Below are 25,166 nucleotides of genomic sequence, written 5' to 3' on the forward strand. Positions count from 1 at the left end.
AGGCCACGACGACTTCTAGTTAAGCAAACTCTTCCGGGTACTATAATATAGCGAAAGACCGCGAAAAAATTTTCGTTTGGACCACAGTCGGTCTTTGTAATTTTTCATTATCCTCCTCCTCCTCCGTGCGTCGTATTCCGCAGTGCTGAGGGTCGTGACCTTTACGGAGCACTTTTGTTGGGACTATGTTTCTCCATTCACTCCTGTCCTCCGCGCAGTGGATAGCGACATTGATGCTGGATTCCAAAGTCGTCTTAATCTGATCGGACCAGCGCATGGGACTACGCCCCCTAGGCCTCTTTCCTTCCACTTTGCCGGTGATGAGAAGCTTTTCGAGATTGTCACCTTTTTTCCTCGCAACGTGGCCGAAAAACTCTAAAATTTTTAATATTTCTATTTTCAATATACGGAACGGAAATTTTTAAAATATTATTATTATTAGAAGTAGGGGTATACAAAGAAGTAAATATGAAACTGCTTAAATTTCTTACAGATGACGCTATTAGGGCCTCCTTCACAAGTACCGAATTAACGTACAAAAGAGAAACGTTGATAGAAAAATATGTTCGTAACATGTTCATAGAAAAGTGCCAGTCACATTATTACAGTTTGGGGTTCCACAGTCAGTTCAAAAAATTAAATCGAGGTTTTCTTTGTTTTTTTAACAGGAACACCACCTCCAGAGGGCGATATCGGGCTCCGGACTCATTATACCAACGCCAGAGGTATGCCAAGTGATCGACCTCGAGTTCTACGAGAGATGTTACCCGCCGGATTACAAAATGCCCAAGCAGCACATACATATGCAGCGTGAGTAACGTACCCATAAAATGGTCGTATACTGTCACTCGAATTTTTTTTGTTATTATGGGCAAACGTATCGTTATTATACGGACGGAATAAACTATTAGAACAAGCGAGAAGTGGCACGTTCCAAATTGGGCTAGCTCTTACTTGCATCATCAGTGTGTCTGTGACCTCGACGAGTTATAAACTCGTCGAATAAAAAAATTAATGTTTAAACTTTAATATATTTCGGCGTCACTAAACGCGGAAGTTCCCGTGGGAAATGTTCTATTGATTTACGAGGTAATACATGTAACCGCATGAACGTTAGGTCACTTAAAACCGCTGACAATGGCTTGTTTATACATACGTTTTACTATAGAGAAACGGTAGTATACAATACTATAAAATATCCTGACTGACTGACAGACCATGCACTGTGTATAAACGGTGGACCTAAAGATTAGATAATTGAAGAAAAGATTATGTAGCTTAGTAACGCAACTGGGGATTTGGGGTGAAATGAATAGGGATATTTATTAGAATTCGTTTTTTTTTTGTATTTCGTTATGGTATACCGAAAACAGTGTAGGTGATAATTTATAGTCAAATTTATTTTGTAACGTGTTGCAAATGATGTGACAAAAAAAAACCAGCAGCGTAACGACAAGTTCTTTTATTTGTGCTAGAAAGCAGAAAGCAGGTAGAAATGGCTGGCATGGCTTTTTTTATTAACACTATCCCCCTTCGTTGGCTTTGGCTAGTGGCAGTGGCGGAAGGGGGCGTGTTAACATGACTTGGCGACATGGCTGGCGGCAGGGCATGGCAGATGACGTCACGTCCGTTACAAACTTAAAAAAATGTGAAACCAAGCAAGAATATGAATCCAATTTCACAAATAAACATTAATTTATTATGATAACATATCAGTTTGGATTTTGTGACTGCACTCTCTGGTGTCTGTTAAATTTTTTTATTTTTTTTTTATTGTTTAGATGGTTGGACGAGCTCACAGCCCACCTGGTGTTAAGTGGTTACTGGAGCCCATAGACATCTACAACGTAAATGCGCCACCCACCTCGAGATATAAGTTCTAAGGTCTCAGTATAGTTACAATGGCTACCCCACCCTTCGAACCGAAACGCATTACTGCTTCACGGCAGAAATAGGCAGGGCGGTGTTACCTACCCGTGCGGACTCACAAGAGGTCCTACCACCAGTAATTACACAAATTATAATTTTGCGGGTTTCACTTTTATTACACGATGTTATTCCTTCACCGTGGAAGTCAATCGTGAACATTTGTTGAGTACGTAATTCATTAGAAAAATTTAAATGTTAAATCTTTGATTCGCTTTGCTACACGAGCAAAGTGACATGACTTTGCTTTATTCTTTTATCGTCGAATGTGCCAGGCCTGCGTGCGTACGGCCCGTTTGACGATTAGTGGTTAACGTTGACAATGGTCATCAGAAACGACACAGACACAGCTAAGATTTGAAAGGCACGTGCGTCGATTCTCAAATAAAGTCATTGTCATGCGTGGGAAGCGCTTCCATTATTCCAAGGAGAGGAAGGAATCCTCGCAACTGTGCATCTCAATTTTTTTAGTTCTTCGTTTTAATAATATAACAATTACTGGACATCGTTCTCGTCGAACCCGTGGCTTGCGACGAAGGACTCGGCGAGTAAAAGAACACACAGACATAGCTCAATGAGTTTCTCGCCGCATCTTCTCAGTGGGGCACGTTTCCGATCCGGTGGTAGATTCTGCGAAGCACTGCTCTTGCGACGGTTAATGTTAGCAACGTCATCAGGCTTGAGCCCCGTGAGCTCACCTACTAATTATGCGAATCTAGTATAATCCCTTGAGGTTACTAGGATAGGTAGGAACAATAATCTACATATATAAAAATGAATTGCTGTTCGTTAGTCTCGCTAAAACTCGAGAACTGCTCGACCGATTTGGCTATTTTTGGTCTTGAATTATTTGTGGAAGTCCAGAGAAGGTTTAAAAGGTAGATAAATATGAAAATGCTCGGAATTAAATAAAAATAACAATTTTGTTTTCCCTTTGATGTGTCCCCCGTCGGACGGATTCCTTGTGTTTGTTTTAAGTTTATTTTATACAAAAGTTTAGGCTTTTTTATTTATCGATTGAGGCACTACGAAGTCTGCCGGGTCAGCTAGTAATAACAAATATATAAAGTTTGTAACCTTGATTCGTCTCTAAATAGTTCTCGATGATCATATACTTTAGGTACTGTATTGTGAACTTCTAGCGATAAATTAACACCTCAGAGCGCGTAAACATATATACGATTAGTTTAGTAACGCAACGGCGCCATCTAGTTTCAGTGTGGCGTAACGCTTTGATCCTATACGGGTTGTTTGTTGATTTTCATCCTCGCACTTGAAGCGTTAAAGTATCAAGAGAATATGACAACACAGTCTCGGGTGTTGAGAGACGGCCGGGCCCCGCCCCGAAATCCGATGCATGTTACTCGACTAAGCTCCTTAAGTATAACCACCAATATTGATACTTAAAAATATAGTTTCTTTAGACGTTTTGTGGTCTTGTTAGCGTTTTTTTTTAAGATTCTGACGGGATATGGCTTCTTCAAACACAAGTTATTCCTTGTCATTTAAGATCGTTAACGCTCAATCGCCTCAGGTGATCCGTTCGCTAACTGCCTTAATTTTTTTTATGATTGATGGACTGCTGGTGGCCCGGAGGCTTTTCCAGTTTCACCAGGACAGGTGGGGAAAAAAAGACTCAGCCAGAAGGGGTGGGATTTGATAACAGCTGCCCGAGCGCCTCCAAAGGAGACCTAACAGCTCAAGAGCAGCTGCTTCGCGAATGAATCTACTACCGGATCGAAATCGCGACCCGCTCAGAAGATCCGGTGAGAAACTCAGCGGGCTGATGCATGGGCTAGGTTGCATGTCGAACTCTTTGTCGAGTTCTACGATTACGGTTACGGGGGTCCCTCAGCCTGTTCCAGTGTTAGAGCTGAAGGCGTCTAATGCAAAGGATCTGATGGATCCGTAAGGACGTGCCTAAGGCAACTGTCTTCATGTCATCTCTGCAACGCTTTTATAGTCGACACGACAAGTCTACAATTCCCGTGGACATTCCCGATGACATTCCCGATAGGACAATTCGTTTCGATATGCGTTTCTGCTATTTCAAAATAGATGGCGTTGCACTTATCGAACGTTCTCGATATTACTAGTTCTTTTGATGTTCGTTTCCGATATTTGATGACAGTTGGCGTTAATCTTACCGGTGTAACAATACCCGATCTCGAGGTGATCGCCGGAAACATTCGTGCAAACACAAACACAGAGGTTTTTGTCATGATTGTTATTGGCATCATAAATAGTACAGCAAGCTACATAGCTTGATGGTAAACTTACATAGGTTTACCACTTTACAATCATAAATGGTCCGTGTTAAATGGTAATTGTTTTTTTTTACAATTCTCACCTCTTCTCAGTTTCTGCCTAAGTGAGCTAAGACAATTAATTCAATTTACATTGAATCCCACCACAATACGGAGATGAAATTTGGAATTTGAACATCTTTTTTTTCCTTGGCTGGCCTAAAACTCGTAGTTGTAGGGTCTTTTCGCAGATGTGCTTCCTACATTGAACTACATTGAACCTGGCTACATTGAAGTTACGACGGTGGGAGTGATTGACTAACCAGTCTCAACCAAAAGTTTCATATTTGTATTTCAATACGTCATATCAACAGTTGCGACAGTATTGGAGCAGAAATACACAATCCTATTAATCTGCACTTTAAAATACTTGAAAACCAATAATTAGTTCACTTATGAATACAGCCACCGTGAGTGACACTATCTATCCACACCGCGCTCTCACCCCCTATGCCTCTCAATAAACAAATCACACGATAATCACCTTTATTCTCTGTGCCATAGAGTTGTTGAATTTATCGAGCGCCGCCGGATCGATTGAAAACTACAGTACGTGTATCCTAATTAAATTGCAATTCAATCAGTCGTGCATTCATAGGGTTGGCTCTCGTCACGGATTCTCTCGCCTGTTTCTTGTTTGCGACTGTTTGTCTAGTTTTGTATGGCTTCAGAATTTTCATTTACACAACAATAATGTTTTTTTTTTTTATTGCCCTTGTAGGCAGACGAGCATACGGCCCACCTGATGGTGAGTTGTTACTGTCGCTCATAGACTTCAGCAATGCCAGGAGCAGAGCCAAGCCGCTGCCTACCGCTTAATACTCTCCACAAGCCTCGTTTGAAGAAGGACATGTTATAGCGCTCGGGAAACACCGTGGAGGGGAGCTCATTCCATAGCCGGATGGTACGTGGCAAAAAAGACCTCTGGAAACGCACTGTGGATGACCGCAGTGGCTCCAGGTAGTATGGATGAACTCTATGATGATGATGATGTTTATTCGATGGTTATCGAATCTCGAGACATTGTGTGAGTGAATGTCATGTCTCTTTGTATTTATTTAGACGCTTCCGTTACCTTCCGGATGGCAGAAATAAAGTAAAGGTCTGTAGAGTTTTAGTTTAGTTTAGTAAATTTTAGTTTGAAACTGGTGGTAGGACCTCTTGTGAGTCCGCACGGGTAGGTACCACCGCCCTGCCTATTTCTGCCGTGAAGCAGTAATGCGTTTCGGTTTGAAGGGTGGGGTAGCCGTTGTAACTATACTGAGACCTTAGAACTTATATCTCAAGGTGGGTGGCGCATTTACTTTGTAGATGTCTATGGGCTCCAGTAACCACTTAATACCAGGAGGGCTGTGAGCTCGTCCCCCATCTAAGCAATAAAAAAAAAAACGAAGTTGTGGTATGTATCGACAACGATAATCGCTTAACTTCTAGAAATAACTTACCTAGTAAAATTTAAATTAGTTGGTAAAAAACATTGATGCTAGCATACAATTAAAAACCATTCCATTCCATTGATAAAAACTCAGAAATAATCTTCTTCTTCTTCTTCTATATACATATATAAAAATGAATTGCTGTTCGTTAGTCTCGCTAAAACTCGAGAACGGCTGGACCGATTTGACTAATTTTGGTCTTGAATTATTCGTGGAAGTTCAGAGAAGGTTTATAGGGTGAATAAATATGAAAATGCTCGGAATTATATAAAAACAAACAATTTTGTTTTCCCTTTGATGTGTCCCCCGTCGGACGGATTCCTTTTGTTTTTTTTTTAAGTTTATTTTATACAAAAGTTTAGACCTTTTATTTATCGATAAAGGCACTAAGAAGTATGCCGGGTCAGTTATTACTGTATATATTATAATTTTTTATAAAATATGTATAATAATAAAATACGGCAGGTATAGAATCTACACTCGAGATTTTCTTAGAAAGGTCTTAATGTATCATCTATGTATGTTTGCAACTAAAGCGGTTTCACTTCTCGGAATCGTTGAAGTAAACAACCAGGTCGAATCTGTTACCCGATATACTTGATCTAATATAATTTTCGTCAATACGACTTATTAGTCTATTGCTATTGCTTCGTTTCCAATTCATCAGTGTATATATGTATGTATTAATTAAATTAATCTTAAGCAAGCAATGAATGAAATGTAATCAAATCTTAGCTGTATATTTTTTATTTATTTTTGATGTTAATGCACTGTCGATTGCACCTATAATTGAGGTGACATCTGCCATGAACTTTTGTCAATTTGTCAATGTTTTGTATTGGTGACCACTTTGTTGGTGCAACTTAATAAATAAATAAATATAGCTGATGATGTGCTTTTGAAGTAATTAGTGGGCCTTCGTTAAGTGTTCTAATCTATTATTATATTATTATAAAGCTGAAGAGTTTGTTTGTTTGGTTGAACGCGCTAATCTGAAAAACTACTGGTCCGATTTGAAAAATTTGTAGAAATTTCTCGGTTTCTCCAGGATCCCATCATCAGATCCTGATCCTTATGATTACAGAACCACTCGGTAGGTCTTTCGAATAAAAAAAAATTAAAAAAGACTTATCAGAATTGGTTTAAGCATTCTCGAGAATACGATGAACATACATAGATTAAAAATTTATGGTCGAATTGATAACCTCCTCTTTTGAAGTCGGTTAAAAAGTCTGATTGTGGTATCTTAAATGGCTCCTTAACATTCTATTATTCAAAAATAATTTGTCACTCTCGCAAACTGAGACGAACATGATGACACCCTCATATGTTGAAATCTGTTGACAGGTTTAGGCTCAGTAGAGCATACCAAGGAATTATACATACATACATATGTATGTACATACAACATATGTTCATAACATGTTCACCTTTTTTCGGATTTCTGGTAATAATGAGAGTATTTTTCGATTGCGTCATGACAAAACACGACCTTCCTTCCTTTTTTTAGGTTTGAATTGATTACTGGTGGCCCGGAGACCTTTCCAGCTTCACCAGGACGTGTCCTTCCTTCCTAAGTTTCACCAAACATATTAAAGAAACAGTAGTCAATGTTTTTATCGCCAACATCTGTCATACATTGTTTCCTTATCGGTAACAAATAAATGCTCTAGTTAAATAGAATGTAAGTTTATAGTTGCTCTAAGAGAAAAGTTAAGGATCAGCACAATTGTGAACCTCTTGTTAGTCCGCACGGGTAGGTAACACCACCCTGCCTATTTCTGCCGTGAAGCAGTAACGCGTTAATGTATGTAAAAGCACAAGATTGTTTAATAATTAAAACCTGCATAATTCGATACGAACTCTCTTCTTTTTATTTATTTTTTATTGCTTAGATAGGTGGACGAGCTCACAACCCACCTGGTGTTAAGTGGTTACTGGAGCCCATAGACATCTACAACGTAAATGCGCCATCCACCTTGAGATATAAGTTGTAAGATCTCAATATAGTTACAGCGGCTGCCATAAGCTTCAAACCGAAACGCATTACTGCTTCACGGCAGAAATAGGCAGGGCGGTGGTACCAACCCGCGTGGACTCACAAGAGGTCCTAACACCAGTAACTTGTTTCTGTTTCAATTCAGATGCACTGCGGTATATTTTATATTATACGACCTTGTGTTTAACTATTATCAATAAAATAAACCGTTTACAAGCAATAGAAAAAGAATTAAATACACTGACTGGCATTGTTTCAAACAATGCAGAATTAATAAAACAAAAATAAATGGGTACATTTTTGTTACGAATAACAATGGAAATGATGAAACTATTTATGGTAATCTTGGAACCGTCCTTATTTATACTTTATTGTAACGAAAAAGCGTATCATAAAAGGAACAATTTTAATGGTACGTACGTAATAGGCGAGCTTAATTTATGAATGAGTTTTCTTCAAGAAAACCAAATAAGAGTAAGAAGAATCGTGTATTGTTTGTTATAAAATGAAGTCGTCGTGGCCTAAAGGATAAGACGTCCGGTGCATCCGTATGTAGCGATGCACCGGTGTTCGAATCCCGCAGGCGGGTACCAACTTTTTCGATAAAATAAGTAAAGTTAAGAGCCACGAAGGGCTTTCAGGGACACGACCTTCAGAAGTGAAGTATTCGAGAAGGAGACAAATTATAGATTATTTTTTTTAATTCTTTGGATGGGTGGACAAGCCCATAGCCATCAAAAACGTAAATGACGCCACCCACCCTGAGACGTGAGTTCTAAGTAACTTTGTGATAAAGACGAAGAAATTGTATGAACGAAATGCTGCTCCAGTTTCCTAATAACGGTAACCTTTGTTTCTGCCCACTGTGTACTTATACTAGACAAGCGGTGCTTATAATCCATTGTAATAATACCGTTACGCGAGCTTAAAGCTCATGATAGATGAAAACTTTTCACCGTAATGCTGATTATGTAAAACTCATTTAAAGGATTAAGACAATTAAGGTACGGCTTCACTGTAACTATTCTTCCTTTAATTCTTTGACTTCTTGAGGGTGTCCCTCATCGCATGTCGTATAGGTCGTGCATCTATAGCTTTTTTCTGCTGATCAACATATCGTCTTCTCGGATTAAAACTGTGTAATCTCAAAACTGACTAATTATACAGGAGAGAGTGTTTTAAAGGTTTTTTTAATATTTGCAACATTATTTTTTTATTTTTTTACAAATTACATTATCTGTCTTTTAAAGTAAGATAAAATTATGTACCGTATTAATTTTGTTAATAGTAGTCAAAATATAGGTAATTAAAGTAAAAAAAATTAAAACTAAACTACCCTCTTTTGACAGTACTTAAGAGAAAAATACTGGTGATACGAAATGTTTACGCATGTTAACTCAGTTTCGAATAATTTTGGAAATTGTACACTTTTAATGCGAAAAGGCGATATGTCTACAATTTCTCGTACAATGTCTACAATTTTTTAGAGCCATAAAGAAATGTTTCAGTAGTTTTTATATTCATTTTTGCTATTTGACGGAAGATGACGTTACTCGTACCGCATATACGATAATCATAATTCAATGAAACACGTTATATTTGTCGCTTGTATTCAATACAGTCAATGTTACAACAGTTTAATGTGTATCGTGCAAGTACAAACAAATCGATAGGGAATTATTGGAAAAATATATTTACATAATACGCAATTTTCCTTCTATATTAATTTGTTTTCTTTTTCTTTGCGACATTTTGAAAGTTTCACGAATAACTCCACAAAGTTTTGGTGCGTCTTGTGTATAGGTAAGTAACAAACTAACTGAAGAGATATGAAGAAGCGGGCTTTGACTACCGCATGCACGTGTTTTGTTTCTAAGAATTAGAAAAGACCCTACACTAAACTAAATCCTATTGTTTTCTTTCCTGATTTTAAAAGCCATTGAAATCAAATGTGGATACCTATTCAAATTGTTTACAATACAGCTTAGCCGGTCGTTCTAAAAGATCTAATTCTCCGAAATATTCGTTAAATGTGGTCGTTTTATGAGGTATGTCGTTATTACCAATGTCGTAGAAAGCAATATTTTTAATAAGGCGGTCATATGGCATTCAGCCGGGACCTTTGTTCTAGGTTATTATAACCGGCATGTTGTATTAAACGATGTCGCAGTAAACGGTTTTGACCGTATAATCTAAATATAATCTATACTAATATTATAAAGAGGAAATATTTGTTTGTTTGTTTGTATTTATTGAATAGGCTCCGAAACTACTGAACGGATTTGAAAAAATATTTCCCTGTTTGAAAGCTACACTATTCCCGAGTGACATAGGCTATCATCTTTTTTGAAAAAAATTTGGGATCTTTACGAAAACTCCAATAATGTAACCCAATATGAAAAAAAATTGCGTTAAATATCCTTTACATCGCGTGCCCTGCGAAAACTACTGATAATAGAATAAAATAATGTACCACGACTTTGAAGAACACATTATTATTTACAAAAAGTGTCGCGACAGCATCATATGTCTAACTATTATAGTTATGCCGCAATAAGTGTTATTTTATTTAGAAAAATAAAACAACGTCAAATATCGTTGAAATTATTGTTAAAGACCCGAGCGCAGCCGGAGCGGGCCGCTATAAATAATCTATACTATAATATTATAAAGAGGAAAGATTTGTTTGTTTGTTTGTTTCGAATAGGCTCCGAAACTACTGGACCGATTTGAAAAATTCTTTTTCCATTAGAAGCCGACATTGTCCCTGATGAACATAGGCTACTTTTTTTAATTTATTTTTTATTTTATTTTTTTGGTTTCATGTGTGTTTTAATGTTTCCGAAGCGAAGCGAGGGCGGGTCGCTAGTATTTATATAAGATCAATATTTACTTTTTAAAATCTAAATTTATTTTTCTATCTCATCTTTAACTTTACAATCTATTTTCTATTAGATTATAAATAGGATAATTATATTTTGCCAAAACTATGTGTTGTTGTTGTAGTTACCGGTTTGCATAAAACAGCGTCTCTAAAGAACTCCACGTTAACTTTTTTATTGCGATTCAGCTTTAATGATGTCTATGATTTTTGTTAAAAACCGAAGAAAATACTATTTTTTTAAAAACAACTCACAACAACAACACATAAAACACAAAAGCTCTGAAAAGCCAAGACAAAAATCAAGTTAAAAGAAATGGAGCTGAAATATTTTTAAAAGCTCCTCCTCGACTCAACAGACGCAAAGTAAAGCTCGAAATAGACTACCTAAATCTTTTGTCCCTATAATATATATTGACACTCTTACGCTCTAAGGTTATAACTTACTATTTCTGACTTTAAAGCTCCCACGAGCTCATTAGAAGTCGTCCGACGTCTAAAAGGAAACCTAGCTGAAATAAACGAACAATTTCAAAGTAAACTCAAACAATATTACGCCATCTAGAGACGCGAATTCGAACTAACGTGTTCTAGGAAAAGATTCAATAGAATCCTGCGGTACTATAATATAATGTTTGTACCTTTATGTGCTTCTAATGTTTTCCGTATTGGTGGAACATTTGCGCGATGACTGTTGTTTGGTATTTAATATTGTTTATTCGACTGGTCACCGTCCTCGCCGAACATGTCGCTTGCGATGAAGGGCTCGACGAGTAAATTAACCCACAGATACACAGCCCACTGAGTTTCTCGCCGGATCTTCTCAGTGGGTCACGTTTCGGACCCGGTGGTAGATTCTGCGAAGCACTGCTATTGCTAGGGCCAGTTTTAGCAACACTCTCGGTTTGAGCCCCGTGAGCTCACTTACTCGCCCGGTTACGCTGACATAGCCTCACAACGCTTAGGTAGGAAAAAAAAATTATTCGATCGTTCCAATACTTTGTTTTTTTTTTATTGCTTAGATGAGTGGACGAGCTCACAGCCCACCTGATGTTAATTGGTTACTGGAGCCCATAAACATCTACAACGTAAATGCGCCACCCATCTTAGGTCTCAAGTATAGTTACAACGGCTGCCCTACCCTTCAAACCGAAACGCATTACTGCTGCACGGCAGAAATAGGCAGGGTGGTGGTACCTACCCGCGCGGACTCGCAAGAGGTCCTATCACCAGTAAAGTTTTCCACCAGTTTGTCGACATATATGTTTAAAAAGAGAAGACAAATGTAGCGCTATTCAATCCTCTCCGGACTGAGCCGGTACGGCTTCGCCCATCTGTCCTGGGCAAGCGGCAAGTGGTCTGGCCCAGCAGCGAACTTTCCATTTCAATGATCAAACTATGTATAACGAGCATGTCGCTTAAATTTTCTACATGATCATATGTAGAAAATTTAAGCGACATGCTCGTTATGATCTTTTTAGAATTTAAACACGACCTTATCAATTTTTATTATTCTCATATACTACGCTCGCGTGAAATAAGAAAATTAAATATTTAGAGAATATATTGCCTATTTACTTTGAGAAATCGCTTTCAGCGTACTGACAATATTTATACGTAATGTGATTCGTAAATTTATATAAAATAAAAATGTGATGTTGGTTTTATGTATCACAAACGTCACAGGAGATCTGGATGTAGGCCTTTTCTAATACGTCATTCAGGAAATTAAAGTGATATCGTAGGATGATTATCAGAGATAAAAGAAATCGAAAAAAAAAAACGATTTTAATGAAAATGAAAGTTTTTATTTGTTGCTAAGACGAGAAGAGCTCACAGCGCACCTGGTGTTAAGTGGTCACCGGAGCCCATAGACATCTACAACGTAAATGCGCCACCCACCTTGAGATATAAGTTCTAAGATCTCAAGTATAGTTACAACGGCTGCCCCACCCTTCAAACCGAAACGCATTACTGCTTCATGGCAGAAATAGGCAGGGTGGTGGTAACTACGCGTGCAGACTCACAAGAGGTCTTACCACCAGTGAAAGACGGGGTCGATGATTCAGTCATGATAGCAGCTATCCTATCCCTGTAAGTAGATCGCGCAAACTTTTCACGACAGATACAGCCGTGTATCACTGTACTGGGTTTCTCGCCGGGTCGCGATTCCGCCCCGGTGGTAAATTCAGCGCAGCACTGCTCTTGCTAGGGCTAGTGTTAGCAAATCCTCTAAGGTTGAGTCCGTGAGGTCATCTACCCGTACGGACGTCGCTGAAATAGGCCCTTAGGTTACCAGCGAATGGTTAGGGGAAAAAGGCAGATAAGACGCCTCATAATTCTGACCCGAACGCGCTGCTTTGCACATTTTTGTTGTTTTGAATAGAAAACGCTTGCGACAAAAAACATTACCAAAATACGTACGGGGCAGGTAAACAAGAAGGCGGTTAAAAAAAAGAGAAAATCTCATTTCAATTTAAATACTGTACCGGTACTGCTGACTAACTAACAACACATTGTTGAGATACAGGGGCCCTGTCAACTACAAACAATGGAATCAACGCAATGAATAGAAGAATAATAGCTGATATATTGTTTTGTTACAAAAAAATCGAGTGCATAGACCAGTTCAAAAGAATGTGTAGGATAGTAAATGAATACACTTTTATTTCATACTAGGGACATATTACAAATTGTTATAATAGCCGGCAAACTTCTTGAGCATTTGTCGACGTAGTGGGGGTAAGTTCGCGCATGGTACACTCACGTGCAAAAACATTATTTACTCTGCGTCATAATGCTATTAAATTATGAAAATCAACATATTATGTATTTATTTATATATTTATTAGAACATCAACAAAAAATATAGGTTAATAATTGTAATAATTTAATCTTGGGGTAAAATAGATATTCCTTCTATTAAGTCAAAACTAGAGCTGTTGCCAGGTCTTGGTTCAGTTGAAGCGAAGCTGGTATTTGTAATTTTTTTTTCGTTATCCTAATCTTGACCATCATCATCATCACTGTTTTCATCACCCGAGTCGCTATCATCGTGATGAGTCGACATAGGGCTCATTGGTGTAGTTTACAACTCGGTCGGTTCGGTCTTCTTTTTTGTCTATAATTAATGATTTTTTGGAGATATTCGATTCGTAGTAATCGAATGTTACTTTTTTCAATTACCAGCTTCCGATTACTTTCTGTTTTTTTTTTCCATCTGAAGCCTAGCTCTTTCATAATTCGTCGTAAGCTTCATTCCGAGCCACTCACTACTCACTGATATTTTTCTTGCTTCCGAAGTCTGTTTTACTTTTTCCATATCATTCTTCCCCTGTTTTATAATGAAGCAATATACGTCGTACACAATTTTTCTACCCTTTCTTTTGAATACTACACCAGTTTGTCGCGGCATAGTGTATTTTTTATAAAAAATCAACAAACACTCAACATATAGCAATGGCAACAAAGTCAACAAGCAATTATAACAAATAACTTAACGATGAATAACGATAGACTTTTCACTGTACGCAAGCGTACTTTTGGGAGCAAGCGGAACGAGGGCGCGGTGCGGGACGCAAGGTTCGATTGATCTACCAATAACGCGCTCGATACGATTTCCCCTGCCGTTGCGCCTCACCCTCACCACCAAAGTGATCTAAAATTCGGTTCTGCGCAGTCAAGGTCATTTGTTCAAGAAGTTTGCCGGTTACTATACCTACGAGTATACTTATCATGGTTAATGAAATCGAGCTAGATTAGATACAGCGGGTTCTTTTTTGAGAAAAATATTACTTTTATATCTGATTAGACTAAATTTTACGTATTATGTCATCGTAAGCTATATGAAATATGCTATTTGTGGATTCGAAAGTCGAACTTCTCTTGTTCGTCCACCGTTAACAAATTTCAATCCTAGCAAGAGGGTGCAAATTTTATTCGACACAGCTGAAGAATTTATTTACTTCTCCTTCTTCTTCTTCTTCCTAGCGTTTTGCCGGTCTAGAGTGCCAGGGTCCGCTTTCCTACTTAAACTATTCTACTAAGGTCTTCGGCAATCTACTGGGTGAGGTTATTCTCCTCCACGTCTCTCTTTACCAATCGAACCAGATAGCTAGCTAAAGAATTTATTTTAATCTAACAAAATCTAGATGCCAATCTAAGCGAATAAATTCTATCTATTAACCATAACCAATTTTTTTTATCGATTACACAAGAATAGGAGAAAGGTTCTTTTTAATGTGAAATACTTGATATACTTAAAGATTGGTCCCGTAGAAATTTCATTGTAATCATCATAAATACGTAAATTTTTTCAATAATATATAATCCTATAAATAATTTATTTATGAAACAATAACAGGCTAGTGTTCACCGAAGCCACCGTCCTATACTCTGAAGGAAACTGAGCAGGCAAATCGTGTGTTCATAGTATAACGAGATCTATAAATAGTCGATGTTCTGTTTTCCTCGTATTTCACGGGACACGTGGTTCTCCAGGTACCATGTACCACATACATAATATGTTTATTATATGGATTAAATGTATTTAATTGTTATTCGTAATTAAGTGGCAGTGGGCAGGACTCATTGCTCGTAGAACAGATGGCCGTTGGGGCCAGAAAGTTCTTGAGTGGCGACCGCGTACCGGAAGACGTAGCGTGGGTAGGCCTCCCACAAGATGTACAGACCATCTATCGAGGTTCGCGGGGATCCGCTGGATGCAGGCAGCGCAGGACCGGTCTTTGTAGAGAGGCTTGGGGGAGACCTATGGAAAGCAGTGGACGCCTGTGGGCTCATAAGAAGAAGAAGAAATCTATCTATATATATAAATATGAATTGCTGTTCGTTAGTCTCGCTAAAACTCGAGAACGGCTGGACCGATTTGGCTATTTTTGGTCTTAAATTATTTGTGGAAGTCCAGAGAAGGTTTAAAAGGTAGATAAATATGAAAATTCTCGGAATTAAATAAAAATAACAATTTTGTTTTTCCTTTTGATGTGTCCCCCGTCGGACGGATTCCTTTTGTTTGTTTTAAGTTTATTTTATACAAAAGTTTAAGTCTTTTATTTATCGATTGAGGCACTACGAAGTCTGCCGGGTCAGCTAGTATTGTATTTATATATGTAGGAGCCATCGCATTATTGATGCCATCATCAGACATCATAGGGGCGAATAGCTAGGGCGATCGAGCAAAGTGAAATAGCGGTTACACAAAACACATTTGTCGTCTTAAAACAATTTAGCAGTCTTATCTTGACGTTAGCAAACGAAAACGAATGATAGTTGTTAGGACGGAGGCACCGCTCTTCAAGAAGGCTGGTTGGTAAGTGAGATGGCGTCTACGCGCCTCCATCGGCTAGGCTCTGTCGTAGCACGAAGTTAGCCGAATTCCGACAGTAAAGTGTTCCATTTTTTAAAAGGAACGGGTGAGGCTTTTGACGCAAAAATAATGGGCAGGCGGACTGACTGTACTTACTACTAGTGAATTTAAATCAACTAGTGTTTTCGTGTAAATTTATCTAAATTCGATCGTGTAATCACTGATGCTATACGATTCCGATTTATTTTATGTATAATAGATGTACAATTTGTAGTTTTTGGTTTTGTGTTGTTGATACAGTCAAAACCGTTTACTGCGACATCGTTTAATACAACATGCCGGTTATAATAACCAAGAACAAAGGTCCCGGCTGAATGCCATATGACCGCCTTATTAAAAATATTGCTTTCTACGACATTGGTAATAACGACATACCTCATAAAACGACCACATTTAACGAATATTTCGGAGAATTAGATCTTTTAGAACGACCGGCTAAGCTGTATTGTAAACAATTTGAATAGGTATCCACATTTGATTTCAATGGCTTTTAAAATCAGGAAAGAAAACAATAGGATTTAGTTTAGTGTAGGGTCTTTTCTAATTCTTAGAAACAAAACACGTGCATGCGGTAGTCAAAGCCCGCTTCTTCATATCTCTTCAGTTAGTTTGTTACTTATCTATACACAAGACGCACCAAAACTTTGTGGAGTTATTCGTGAAACTTTCAAAATGTCGCAAAGAAAAAGAAAACAAATTAATATAGAAGGAAAATTGCGTATTATGTAAATATATTTTTCCAATAATTTCCTATCGATTTGTTTGTACTTGCACGATACACATTAAACATCACCGGTTGTTACGACTATCGGTTTTTACGACTGAATATGAGCAGTCCCTTCGATGTCGTTATAACAGATTTTGACTGTATTTCGAAAAAAAAACAACCAACCTGAATTGTGCTCTAAAAAAGTATTGTTAGCGTTGAAACATGGGAACACCTAGCAAATAAATAGAACAAAGAAAATCTGTTGAAACACAGAAGACAAAATGGTAGTCAACTGGACAGTTACGTAAGCACCCAAATTCTTTTGAGAAATAGAGGGAAAAAAACAATTTATTTCCTTAAATATTGTTGGGACAATCGTTGTTCTATAAAACCGAAACTTAGAACTTGTTTCTCAAGGTAGGTGGCGGCATTTACGTTGCTGTTGTCTATGGACTCCGGTGACCAGGTAGACCATGAGCTTCTGAAGCGTGTTCAAGATGGCTGCCAACCTAATAGCGGAGAATTTGCGTTGTTAATTTTATGTGGGGCGACTTCGCTTAAGTCTTTACTGGTGGTAGGACGTCTTGTGAGTCCGGCGGGTAGGTGCCACCACCCTGCCTACTTCTCCCGTGAAGCAGTAATGCGTTTCGGTTTGAAGGGTGGGGCAGCCGTTGTAACTGTACTGAGACCTTAGAACTTATATCTCAAGGTGTGTGGCGCATTTACGTTATAAATGTCTATGGGCTCCAGTAACCACTTAACACCAGGTGGGCTGTGAGTTCGTCCACACATCTAAGCTATAAAATAAAAAAAATGTGGTCTTATTTTTTACGAAGAAAAAAAGTTAATAGCCTAAATCTTCAACCCAGTAACACGGGTCGTGCAAAACAAACTCTTTTCGATTACCGGAATGTTCCCGAGAGGAAATTCACTGAAAGCCATAGAAATGTTTTAATATTTCATTTTGCAGCTGTTTTTTTTTTGTGTTCAGGTACAAAATTAATTTACCTACTTCGCCGACCGTTCGGGGAAGCCTTTTTTTATTTTTAATAAGTTTCGTAATTTCTTTTGATGTTTAGTGGGGAAAAGGTTTTGTTCATTCATAAACTTGAGTTATAAAATAACTTTTATTGGAGTAGGGACTGTATTGAGCCCACGCGAGCGTATGCCATTGTCGCACCCCTATTGCCGCGGCAAAGCAGCTATACATTTGTATACCTTGCTTTATTGATGGTAGGACGTCTTGCGAGTCCGCGCGGGTAGGTACCACCACCTATTTTGGCCGTGAAGCAGTAATGCGTTTCGGTTTGAAGGGTGGAGCAGGAGCCGTTGTATTATTAAAACTAAGATCTTAGAACTATTGTCTCAAGATGGGCATTTTCGTTGTAGATGTCTACGGGCTCCGGTAACCACTCACAGGAATTAAAAAGTATTGATTTATACTTTACGTCCCGATTGCATTTTGAACTGAGTAGGTATTCTCTTACTAAATTAAATGCGAAGTAAGTTCGACCAAAAATAATTACTTGGCTTGCTCGCAAGTAGTACACAAAAAACAGTTTTTTTTAATGTAAAAGACAAAAAGTTTTCTCAACAAAAATGGAATCTAAAAACGAATAATAAAGTATGTAGGTACTGATGACGCATTATGATTTCATAGTAGGTACCTTTGAATCCTTGACTTTGTCGTTATGTTAATGTTTGAATATAAATAAGGGAAATTTTGATATCGTTTGAATGTGCGCCTCGTCTGGTATGGTATTAAAGGTTACTATCGTAAAAAACTCTTAGAAATTTGATGGCCTCGCTGGTCGAGTGGTTATAGAGAGTCCGGCTACTGAAGCACGGGGTTGTGGTTCGAGTCCGGTACGGATTTGACGGTCGACAGCAGCTTGGCTCTGCCCTTGGCATTGCTAGTAATTTTTTTTTATTGCTTTGATGGGTGGACGAGCTCACAGCCCACCTGGTGTAAAGTGGTAACTGGAGCCCATGGACATCTACAACGTAAATGCGCCACCCACCTCGAGATATAAGTTCTAAGGTCTCAGGTATAGTTACAACGGCTGCCCCAGACTTTAAACCGAAACGCATTACTGCTTCACGGCAGAATTAGGCAGGGTGGTGGTACCTACCCGCGCGGACTCACAAAGGGTCCTACCACCAGTAAAAAGTGTAGTGTAAAGTGTATCGTAAAAGCTCTTAGAAATGTAATGGCCTCGCTGGTCGAGTGGTTAGAGAGAGTCCGGCTAGCGAAACACGGGGTTCTGGTTCGGAGTCCGGTATAGATGTTACGGTAGGCAGCGGCTTGGCTCTGCCCCTGGCATTGCTGAAGTCCATGGACGACGATAACTACTCACCAACGGGTGGGCCGTATGCTCGTCAGCCGACAAGGGTATTGAGAAGAAAAAAAACCGGTTAAAGTTAGTATAATTGTGGAAGATATTCTGTTTTCGCGATCTTGGCGTGCTTAGTCACGTCTGGCTTTTTTCTATGACCTTAAAACACGACAGGAAAACCTACCTTTAGGGTCGCGTTGAATATGAAACTTCTTTTATTTATTTACTAGCAGTTTCTTTAGTAGTGAACTGTAAATAAATTCGAATTCGACTGTAAATAATTGAAATTACTAGAGGTCCCGCAGTAGTCGAAATTCGACTATAATTAATTGGAATTGTAAGTTTGTACACCATTATGATTGTATTTTATACTTCTATAATCACAAATTCCGACAAGACTACACTTATAACAAATATTAACAAAGACAAACAATATTTAATCTATTCTCAATTTGACAACAGACGTCAAGAACAAAAGTGTGACAATAAATAGTATGCATGCGTGTGTGCGTCAAATTCGTGGTATGTAGTGTGTGTAATGTTTTCTTTATTGATTTAATATATCTTTTATGCATTATTTAAAAAAAATATTAGCATTGTGCACTTCTGCTCTATATTCTCTATAAGTGTGGAAAATTTCATACTCCTCCGTCCGCGCAATTTTCGTAAAAAGGGATACAAAGTTTTTGCTTCACGTATTAATATATAGATAAATTTGAACATTATTATTACGGTTATATTGTCAAAGACTATTATTTAGTATATAATAATATCTATCTGCATATAATGACAGATTTCGCCAAGACTACACTATAGTAGACAAATAATATTAATCTATTCTCAGTTTGACCACAGGCTTGAACAATAAACAAAAGAGTATATGTGTGTGTGTGTGTGTGTGTGTGTGTGTGTCAAATACATGGTAGTGTGTGTAATGTTTTTTTTATAATTTTTTAAAAATTATTTTCATTCTGCACTCCTCTATATTCACTACAAGTGTGGGAAATTTCATACTCCTCCGTCCGGGTAATTTTCGTAAAAAGGGGTACCAGGTTTTTGCTTTGCGTATTAATTCAAAGATTTACGTTTGGTAGAGGATGTGGACGCTACAGAAGCCGAAGAAAAAAAATCATACAATGAGTGACTCAAGTTTTTTCTTGGCTTTTGCTCGGATACTTCACTTCCTGATTATGTGTTTTAAAATTTACAGTTCTTCGTCGTTTGATTCGCTAGCTGCTGAAAATCTACCCTCGGAGGGATATCATTTTATTTCTTACCGCCACGTCATTAACGCGGCGATCTGGCCGAATGGAAACAAACCTCGTAGATCCGTAGTTAAGTTTCGTGAACTTGGGAATGTCATTCGAACAAATAAATTTCCAACGATATATATTTTTATTGCTTAGATGGGTGGACGAGTTCAATGCCCACCTGGTGTTAAGTGGTTACTGGAGCCCATAGAAATCTACAACGTAAATGCGTCACCCACCTTCAGACATGAGTTCTAAGGTCTCAAGTATAGATACAACGGCTGCCTCGCCCTTCAAACCGAAACGCATTACTGCTTCACGGCAGAAATAGGCAGGGCGGTGGTACCTACCCGTGCGGACTCACAAGAGGTCCTACCACCAGTGTCAATATTATTAACAACTGTTTGGTTTTTTGTTACAGCGCTATGGGAGGAACAAGAAACGCCGGAGTACGACATCGACACGGAGGACGAGAGGTGGCTGAAACAGCAGAGGCACCCAGAGCTCACAGGTATCGGTCCGGTCGAGGTAAACCAATGATAAAACCAATGGAAGATGACGCTTGTGTCATCGGGTTTTTAGAACAACTCTGAACAATAACAGAGGGCAAACTATAATTGTTTTCACTCGTTACTTCTTATTCGGTTCAAGTGGAACGCGATCATGCGATCCTCGGGATCCACTAACGGTGCTTTTAGGTACCTCAAGCACCGGTCAACGTTCTCGTCGAACCCGTCGCTTGCGATGAAGGACTCAGCGAGTAAATTAACCTACAGACACAGCCCACTGAGTTTCTCGCCGGATCTTCTCAGTGGGTCGCGTTTCCGATCCGGCGGTAGATTCTGCAAAACACGGCTCTTGCTAGGTTTCGTGTTAGCAACGTCATCAGGCTTGAGCCCCGTGAGCTCACCTACTAGTTTAGGTTACGCTGAAATAGCCTTTCAAGGCTCTCAGCTTAGGTAGGAAAAAAATATATTGAAAACCGGGCAGACGACTATTTTGTAAGGTGCGTTGGAAATTCAAGCGATTATTAAAATAAAATAAAAAACTTTCTCCTTTGACAGAGCTGAAGTTCGAACAAATGATGGACAAGCTTGAAAAGTGCTCGGGACAAACCGTAGTCACGCTGAGCGAGGCGAAACTACTCCTGGAGCGGAATGACGATCTGGTCATCGCGGTGTACGACTACTGGTTGAACAAAAGGCTGAACACGGTGAGTCCTTAGGTCCTTGAGTGACCAAACTTTTACGTACAATCAGGAGACTGGTGGTACAATTACTGGTGGTAGGACGTATTTTGAGTCCGCACGGGTAGGTACCACCCTGCCTATTTCTGCCGTGAAGCTGTAATGCGTTTCGGTTTGAAGGGTGCCGCAGCCGTTGTAGCTATACTTGAGACCTTAGAACTTATATCTCAAGGTGGGTGGCGCATTTACGTTGTAGATGTCTATGGGTTCCAGTAACCACTTAACATCAGGTGGGCTGTGAGATCGTCCAACCAACTAAGCAATAAAGACAATATTAATCTATGGTTAACTAGTCGTTTATTTTGACCACGAATGACGAGGAATGAAGTGGTTCCTCTGGTGCTTCGTTCCTTACTTCTTCGTTTCATATTTAGCATTATTACCAGATGATAATTTCCTTACGAACCCGACCAGGGATATCCTAAATCTATGAAATTGTTATTTTTTAAAGTTTACATTGAAATATTCTAGATTTTTTTGTTTATTGATTATATGGGTGGACGAGCTCACAGCCCGCCTGCGGACTCACAACAGGTCCGACCATCAGTAATTACGCAAATTATAATTTTACTGTTTTTAACTTTAATTACACGATGTTATTCCTTCACCGTGGAAGTCAATCGTGAACATTTGTTAAGTAATACGTACTTCATTAGAAAAATTGATACCCGCCTACGGGATTCGAACACCGTTGCATCACTACATACGAATTATATGAACGATTACTGGTGGTAGGACCTCTTGTGAGTCCGCACGGGTAGGTACCACCACCCCGCCTATATCTGCCGTGAAGCAGTAATGCGTTTCGGTTTGAAGGGTGGGACAGCCGTTGGTGGATTGTGAGCTCCTCCACACATCTAAACAATAAAAAAAAATGCACCGGACGTCTCATCCTTTAGGCCACGACGTTTCTTTTCGTTTTTTGTAAAGTGTAAATGTGATGCTTTACGAATGCAGCAACATCCCCTCGTGTTATCGGTGAAGACGGAGCACCGGCCCGGCCAGTCATCGAACAATCCTTACTTGGCGTTCAGAAGACGGACTGAAAAGATGCAGACCAGGAAGAACAGGTGGGACGATTAGCCCTTTTTTTTTCTTCAGGAGGAAATCGCCGGACTTCCGCCGGCGTGTCGGAGTCGAACCGACTAAAGCCTCCTGTCGCTCAACAACCAGCAACCAGCAGAACTCATAAAAAGGGGGAAAGTGAAGCGTTTAATGCGGAGCACATCTCTTCCATCACCCTCCCCCCCGGGACGCCGGACCGGCGGTCGTCGGCGCCACGACCACCAGCCCTCTCGGTCGGCACGCTATCCGAAGCCCGCCTAGATGGCACCGATTAGAATGGTCTATCCTACGGAATACCTACCCCACTGGGGACGATTAGCCCTAAAACATAATACATTAAAAGAACACATTTTGTCTAAATATCCCGAAATATAACGGTGGATTCTACGTAAAAAGTAGTTTATCTAATGCCTTTCATAAAAATGCCTTTCAAATAAAATTCGCTATGCCATTAAACCGAATTGTGTTTTTGATGATCGCTTGAAAACTCATTTCTATGTTAAGCCTTGTGACCTAATGAATGCGCGAATAATGCCGGCTATACAGATGAAAACATAGATCTGTAGCATCTGTAAAATAAAATCACGAATGTTTTTTTCTCCTACCGACGCCGAAAAATTCGGTTTTCGTCCCGCTGTACAGGGAAGAAAGTGTAACTTTTCCTCCCTGGGTACTGACAAGTTCGCATGCGCGTTAGTGTCTACGTCTGCTCTCACGCACCTAAAATTCTCCGCCATTGTTGTGCTCGGGTAATTTGCAATATTGTGTTTAGTGTAAAAGTGAAATAAACAAAAGGCAATAAAATTTAATAGTGAAGTATTAAACAAAGATGAGTTCATCAGACATTTCTTATTCAATTAGTAGTAGTTTATTTAAAAATTACAAAACAGTTAAATTGTTTTTTTATGAGTATGGGGGGCTCCGCCCCCCTACCCCCGCCAGGGCTTAGCCCCTGAACCCCGGCTCGGTACTCCACGAACTTTCGGCCTGGTAGGAGAAAAAATTGTATGTGCGCCGCAGGAAAAAAGTAGGACATCTCATCCCGCGTGTTTGCTTGGTTTACAATGTACTATTGTATAAACTAGTGGTCCCGCAGTAGTCGAAATTCGACTATAATTAATTGTAATTATAAGTTTGAACATTATTATGGTTATATTGTCAAAAACTACTTCTATAATCACAGATTTCGCCAAGACTACACTATAGACAAATAATATTAAAGATAAACAATATTAATCTATTTTCAATTTGACCACAGACTTTAAGCATTAACTAAAGTTTGACAATAAACAAAGAGTATATATATATACATATGTGTGTGTGCGTCAAATACATGGCAGTGTGTAATGTTTTCTTTATTGATTTAATGTATCTTTTATGCATTATTATATGCCATGACAGGGGCAGAGCTAAGTCGCTGCCTACCGTCGTTTAAACTGCATTACTCTTTGCCCAGGAAAAACGACGAGAGCTCGTACGAGAAGATGCTGAAACTGCGTCGCGACCTGGCGCGCGCGCTGAGCCTCCTCGAGCTGGTGGCGCGGCGCGAGCGGGCCAAGCGCGAGCTGGTCCGCCTCACCGCGCTCGTCGCCGACCGGAGATACGCCGCCGGGGACTTCGCCAACCTCGTGCCGGACCCGCCCAGGTAGCCCCCCCTTTGGTATTGCTTAGACCGGTGGACGAGCTCACTAACAACGGTAACCACCGGAGCCCATAGACATCTACAACGTAAATCTGCTCTGAGGATACCGTCATCTCGTTTTTACCATCGCACCGCCCGCCACCGGAGTAGAGTTCATCCGTACTACCTGGAGCCACTGCGGTCGTCCACAGTGCGTTTTCAGAGGTCTTTTTTGCCACGTACCATCCGGCTTTGGAATGAGCTCCCCTCCACGGTGTTTCCCGAACGCTATGACATGTCCTTCTTTAAAAGAGGTTTTTGGAGAGTATTAAGGGGTAGGCAGCGGCTTGGCTCTGCCCCTGGCATTACTGAAGTCCATGGGCGACGGTAACCACTCACCATCAGTTGGCGGTATGCTCGTCTACCTACAAAGGCAATAAAAAAAATGCCGCCACCCACCTTGAGATATGAGTTCTAAGGTCGCAGTATAGTTATAACGGCTGCCCCGCCCTTCAAACCGAAACGCGTTACTGCTTCAGAAATAGTCAGGGTGGTGGTATCTACCCGCACGAACTCACAAGAAGACCTACCACCAGTAATTACGCAAAATATAATTTTGCGGGTTTGATTTTTATTACACGATGCTATTGCTTCACCGTGGAAGTCAATCGTGAACATTTGCTGCCCTTAATATCGCTCACTGTAGCCGCAATAGAAAGTATAACTCGAACTAACTAAACCAACGTTATATCCGTTGAACAGGTCCGCATACACCGCCGTGCCGCTGGCGCCGAGCAACTTCCGCCGCGAGACGTACTGCGTCCCGCACTACCCGCCCCGCGCCCCCGCCGCCCCCGCCGACCAGCCCAGACAGGTAACGCTCACGCTTGTTGTTGCCCTAGGACATACATGTAGGGACATATACATAAGACTGATAAACCGGTCCATTATAGAACAAGGAAATATCGGGTGGTACCACATTAACCCGGTTTTGATAATTTGACTAGG

At 39.7% G+C, this 25,166-nt stretch overlaps 1 protein-coding gene across 1 annotated transcript in view; it reads left to right on the forward strand.

Annotated features, from left to right (window-relative positions):
- Positions 1-25,166, forward strand: part of E(Pc) (Enhancer of Polycomb) — a 119,374-nt gene that overhangs the window by 75,907 nt on the left and 18,301 nt on the right. The window contains exons 2-7 of the mRNA XM_089735774.1: positions 669-810; positions 20,648-20,737; positions 21,291-21,439; positions 22,430-22,542; positions 23,994-24,182; positions 24,921-25,032. Coding sequence (XP_089591900.1) covers positions 669-810; positions 20,648-20,737; positions 21,291-21,439; positions 22,430-22,542; positions 23,994-24,182; positions 24,921-25,032 — 795 coding nt within the window. The remainder of the gene's footprint in view (positions 1-668; positions 811-20,647; positions 20,738-21,290; positions 21,440-22,429; positions 22,543-23,993; positions 24,183-24,920; positions 25,033-25,166) is intronic.

The sequence above is a fragment of the Bombyx mandarina genome, chromosome 02 (assembly GCF_030267445.1).
Source record: "Bombyx mandarina strain Sakado chromosome 02, ASM3026744v2".
NCBI lineage: Eukaryota > Metazoa > Arthropoda > Insecta > Lepidoptera > Bombycidae > Bombyx > Bombyx mandarina.